The sequence below is a fragment of the Paramacrobiotus metropolitanus genome, unplaced genomic scaffold (genome assembly GCF_019649055.1).
Source record: "Paramacrobiotus metropolitanus isolate TYO unplaced genomic scaffold, Prichtersi_v1.0 Parri_scaffold0000392, whole genome shotgun sequence".
In the NCBI taxonomy this organism is placed as follows: Eukaryota; Metazoa; Tardigrada; class Eutardigrada; order Parachela; family Macrobiotidae; genus Paramacrobiotus; species Paramacrobiotus metropolitanus.
Window position 1 is genome coordinate 2,506 of NW_026570612.1, and position 4,201 is coordinate 6,706.

Consider the following 4,201-nt stretch of genomic DNA (forward strand, 5'->3'; position numbering starts at 1 on the left):
CTCTATGTATGCGTTCATGAAATTGGTTTAATTGGATACTTTCGCACCTTACTGCTTAAATTTAGCATTAATACAACAAACTTTTTACTTTTCGTAATCTTCCAAAATTAAAGTTTGTTTGAAGTGTTACTTACACTTATATGCTGGGTAACTGCGGGAAGTTTTCAATTGATCGTATTTCGCTTTTGCAGGCTTTTAAACGCGGCCACAAATGCCATAAAAATAAAATGCCATAAAAAAACTCTAAAATTTAGACACTGGACAACTGCAATCGGTACATTAAACACCGAATGCGCTAAAAACTACTGGGTAGCCGCTATGCTTCTGTAGAATACATAGGCGGTTCTGTAACTTAGTTAGTCCTTAGTTTTAAGTTTAAGACAGTTCGTAGTTACAGTTAAACGATAAACTTTCTACAGTGCGAACCCATGCGAGGCCTGCTTTGCGCGACAGAGAGAGCGTACACCTAGTATATTGTTAAACAGAGCGTTGCGGACTGATTTTGTCTTAATTAAGTGGACTGAATAGCATTTTAGTTGCTTCTTGATAGCAAAGAACGGACTCTGCAGGCTCATCGGTTGAAGGTTAAAAATTCGAAAGCTTCAGTTGATTGTGACTATAAATGTGCGGATTGCAAGCGAGCGTGCGTGCGGCACAGTTTAACGTGGATTAATGCAGAACCGACTGGCGATGTCGCTATTGCTTCTTGTGAATTATGTAGTAATAAAATTCATTACTACCGAATTCCCAATGGACTAATAGCGATTCATAAATTAGATTCATTAGGCGGATCTTACGATCCAGCTGCTGCATAATCCTGAATTTCTGTACGAAGGCACACCGTCTAAATGCTGGGATTCCACTCGCCAGCTGGAAATTTAGACTTTGCGGCGCGCTACATACGTGTACCTGCAAATCCAGTTTCGTTTGTTGAATGACCAAAGAGCAGAACTGTAAAGGCAATGGTAAACTGCAACACTAACTGCAACCCGTAAATGCATCGTTCCGGATTAAGGTAGAACAGAAAACAGCAAAGACAAGAACAATAATACACCGCACAAAACTGTAACACAAGCAAACGAACTACCGAGTAGGAAATTTGTTCTATAACCGCTGTAGGCAGTTGTGATTCATGCAAGCGATACGCACGAAGGCAGTTTTTAAAGCTTATGTGCCACGATGGCAAATACCATCAGAGCGATCCTAATACTGTAGTTACGGAAGCGCATTAATTTCTTGGTTTAGAGAGGCTCTGAGAAGTTCGAAGGCCTGTCTGCTGCAATTCTTTTGGCGATCATCAGGAACACGGCATTCTCTAGGCCATATTGACAATTCAAGTTTCTTAACCAATTGCCGTTAGTATTGAGATACAATGCATCTGTACGAAAACTATAACCGGTATGTGTACACATGGAATGCCGTAGACGTAGAAGTCGACGGACTGCTGCAGCACGGGCACGTTATCGGACTGGAAGCTATTGATGAAACTGCGGAACGTCTGATCGTAGATTTTGGTTGTCCGGAGCAGCGCGCGGTGCCAGTTGAATACGGGAAAATCTTCCACTGCGCTGATAATGAAAACATCAGAAAATATTCTGTCGATTTCCAATACAACGGGCCCGGCGATATATTATCCGACGCCAACGCGGATGGGATTGACACTGGCGTGGAAGTGTTGCTTCGCGATCCTTCAGACCGTCCCTGGAAATGGTATCCAGCCAAATTTCTCATGTCCCGACTCGAGTTCGTTCTGGTCGAGGTTACGCTGGGCGCTCAGGTGTGCCGCGAACTGCTTCCCAATACACAAGTGCGCCGACCGCCATCAGAAGAAGAAATTCAGCGCAGAAAACTGCAACCGGGTGTTTTCGTGGTTCTCTCCGGCTGTAGCAGTAGAAAGTATTGGACACCGTTGGACCCGCGGTAGCGTTGCAGTTAGAACCAGAGCGTGTCCAGAGTTCGACGGTTTCACGCTGCGGCTGTGAGAGCCAAGCTCTGTTGCCAACGGAAGTTCATGAGGCGAAGGAAATGCCGGTCGAGAATCTCCGAAATGCATTTGAGCAATATCGCGTCCGTACAAATAATTCAAAAAAGTGGATGGAAATGCAACAGCAAAAAGTGGAAGGATATGTTCTAGAAAGAAACACTGTTGACAGCTTGGACAATGCCGCTCTGGTACTTCTGCCGGAGATTTTGCAGGAGGTCTTCCTCTCGCTGAACACCATCAACCGGCAGCGCTGCTGACGCGCCTGCCGTTTATGGGAAGAGATTCTGACATCACTGGAGCTCTGTCGCGACGTCCGTTTGAAATTTGTGAGCAGAAACGACTTTCCAAATGTACCGAAATACCGAACATACGCATGCATCATTAAGCACATAACACCGGCCACGCGTACTATCTGCATGAGGGGAACCGGCTTCTCTCCTTTGCTTTGCCACAGCCTAACACCGGATTCCTGCGCGGTCGAGCAGCGGAATGTATTGGTGAGGTCGTCCAAACCTTGGGCATACGGCTGGACCACTTGGTTGTGGCCAGGAACTGGACCAGCTTCTGGTGGGGTTGCACAGCGAATGGATCAGCCAGCTCTTTGCTTGCGGCGTTGCTCAGAACAGGTTGGACTCTGCAAGAATTCTTAGACCATATTGCAGAGACGTATGCCAGCATGTCGTCCTGGTTTGATCGGATAATCTGGAAGAACTATGTGGTGCGGCTGAATTGCCGAACGAAAGGCGACATGTGTATCTCTATTCCGCACGCGGTGCTGCACCTGCGCAGCATTACCACGGAACACCTTTGGGACGTTTTTGAGAGGCATGTGCTGGACGATGAGCCGCTGGACGTGGAGCGTACCGTCCAGTGGACGACGCAGCAGATTCAGTCAAAGTCTCGCCAGAACTGTCTTCTAATCATGCAGGTCAGGTTCGGGTGGTCCGCATAAGTTCGTGCAAACTGAAATGATAATCTCTTACAGATTCTAATGACACACCAGGTCGGCGATCCGCGCCCTTCCATGGATCTTTCCGCGTGGAATCAGGAGCTAGAAACTCTGGACCGTGTGGATATTCGGAAATTAAACCGAATCACTTTAACTGCTCTGTCCGGATGTGTGACGGAGCCTGATGACGCGTCGTTATCGCCCAGCGAGAACTCAGAGCCTCTGACGAAGAAGAAAAAAACGACATGACGAATTTGACTTTGTCATTGGCCACCGCAAAGCATGCAGTTAAGACCCCTTTATCAGAAAATAAATAGAGATTTGCAGCGGTAAGAAGAAGGCGAATTAGTTGAACTTGGATATTGTCCAGTTGAACGTTTTTAATTGTTAATAATGTGGCGTACGAGTATTGTGCGATCTGTTCCGTGCCGCCCACTTAGGGTTACATAGCGCCAGCCGCTCAGACAGGGTTGAAAAACAGCAGTGTAACAACAACATCGAAACATAACACGAAATAAATAAAAAATGTGCAAAGTTCCAAAAAAGCAGTTAATTTGTAACCCTTAATGGTTGTGTTGTATTCCGAAAGAAGAGTGAGCTATCCGATGCAAAATCATATGCGGCAAGGGCTTTAAAGTGGATGGGAAGTTATCACCGCACTGGAATTAACCCCTGTCACCTTGCTGGATTGAGCCACCGTCGACATGACTTTTGATGAGGTTACCCAGGGTAATTTGCTTCTCACGTCCCGCATGACATCTTTGTTCATGAGTAACAGGAAAACCTGGGAAATACATTTTATTGTAAAGCTATTCAATTAATGCGATTCAAAATATTTTTGTATTAAAGTAAAAGCATGCTTATGATACAGTAATAAGAACTACAATAATAATACATAATTCATGATTAGTAATTAATAATACAATACTTACAGGGCTTCCAGCATAAGCCACTTCCTGCAGCAGCTGCAGCCATCCAGATCGCACTTTAATTCGAAGAAGAATTTTGGGAATCCAAACACAGTAATTGGTTGCGGAAGGTAGCATACCGTGAACCAGATATATGAGCCGAAAAGGAGTCGAAAGGTGACGAAACGCTTTCGCTGTACCGGAGACAATGTTTCTGTCTTGACCTTTTTGTGTTTAACGATAAGAACGGCTAGATAGCATACTCCTTGGACAAACAGGGGGAAATAAATTCCCAGCGCGCCAACGGTATTGGCAATCAGTGGCCCTGTTGAACCAATGTATCCGCAGTCGAACTGGCGC

General features: G+C 45.4%; 1 protein-coding gene across 1 annotated transcript; it reads left to right on the forward strand.

Moving 5' to 3' along the window:
- Positions 1-2,660: 2,660 nt before the first annotated feature.
- Positions 2,661-3,182, forward strand: LOC129602309 (uncharacterized). Its single transcript, XM_055501306.1, has 2 exons — positions 2,661-2,912; positions 2,970-3,182. The coding sequence occupies exons 1-2, from the start codon at positions 2,661-2,663 to the stop codon at positions 3,180-3,182; spliced, it is 465 nt and encodes a 154-aa protein (XP_055357281.1).
- Positions 3,183-4,201: the final 1,019 nt, after the last annotated feature.

What these genes read in the sequence shown, in the direction of transcription:
- LOC129602309 (XM_055501306.1), top strand. Translation starts at nt 2,661, where the DNA reads ATGTCGTCCTGGTTTGATCGGATAATCTGGAAGAACTATGTGGTGCGG. An exon ending in ACTGTCTTCTAATCATGCAG is followed by an intron (nt 2,913 to 2,969) that starts GTCAGGTTCGGG and finishes AATCTCTTACAG; the next exon opens with ATTCTAATGACACACCAGGT.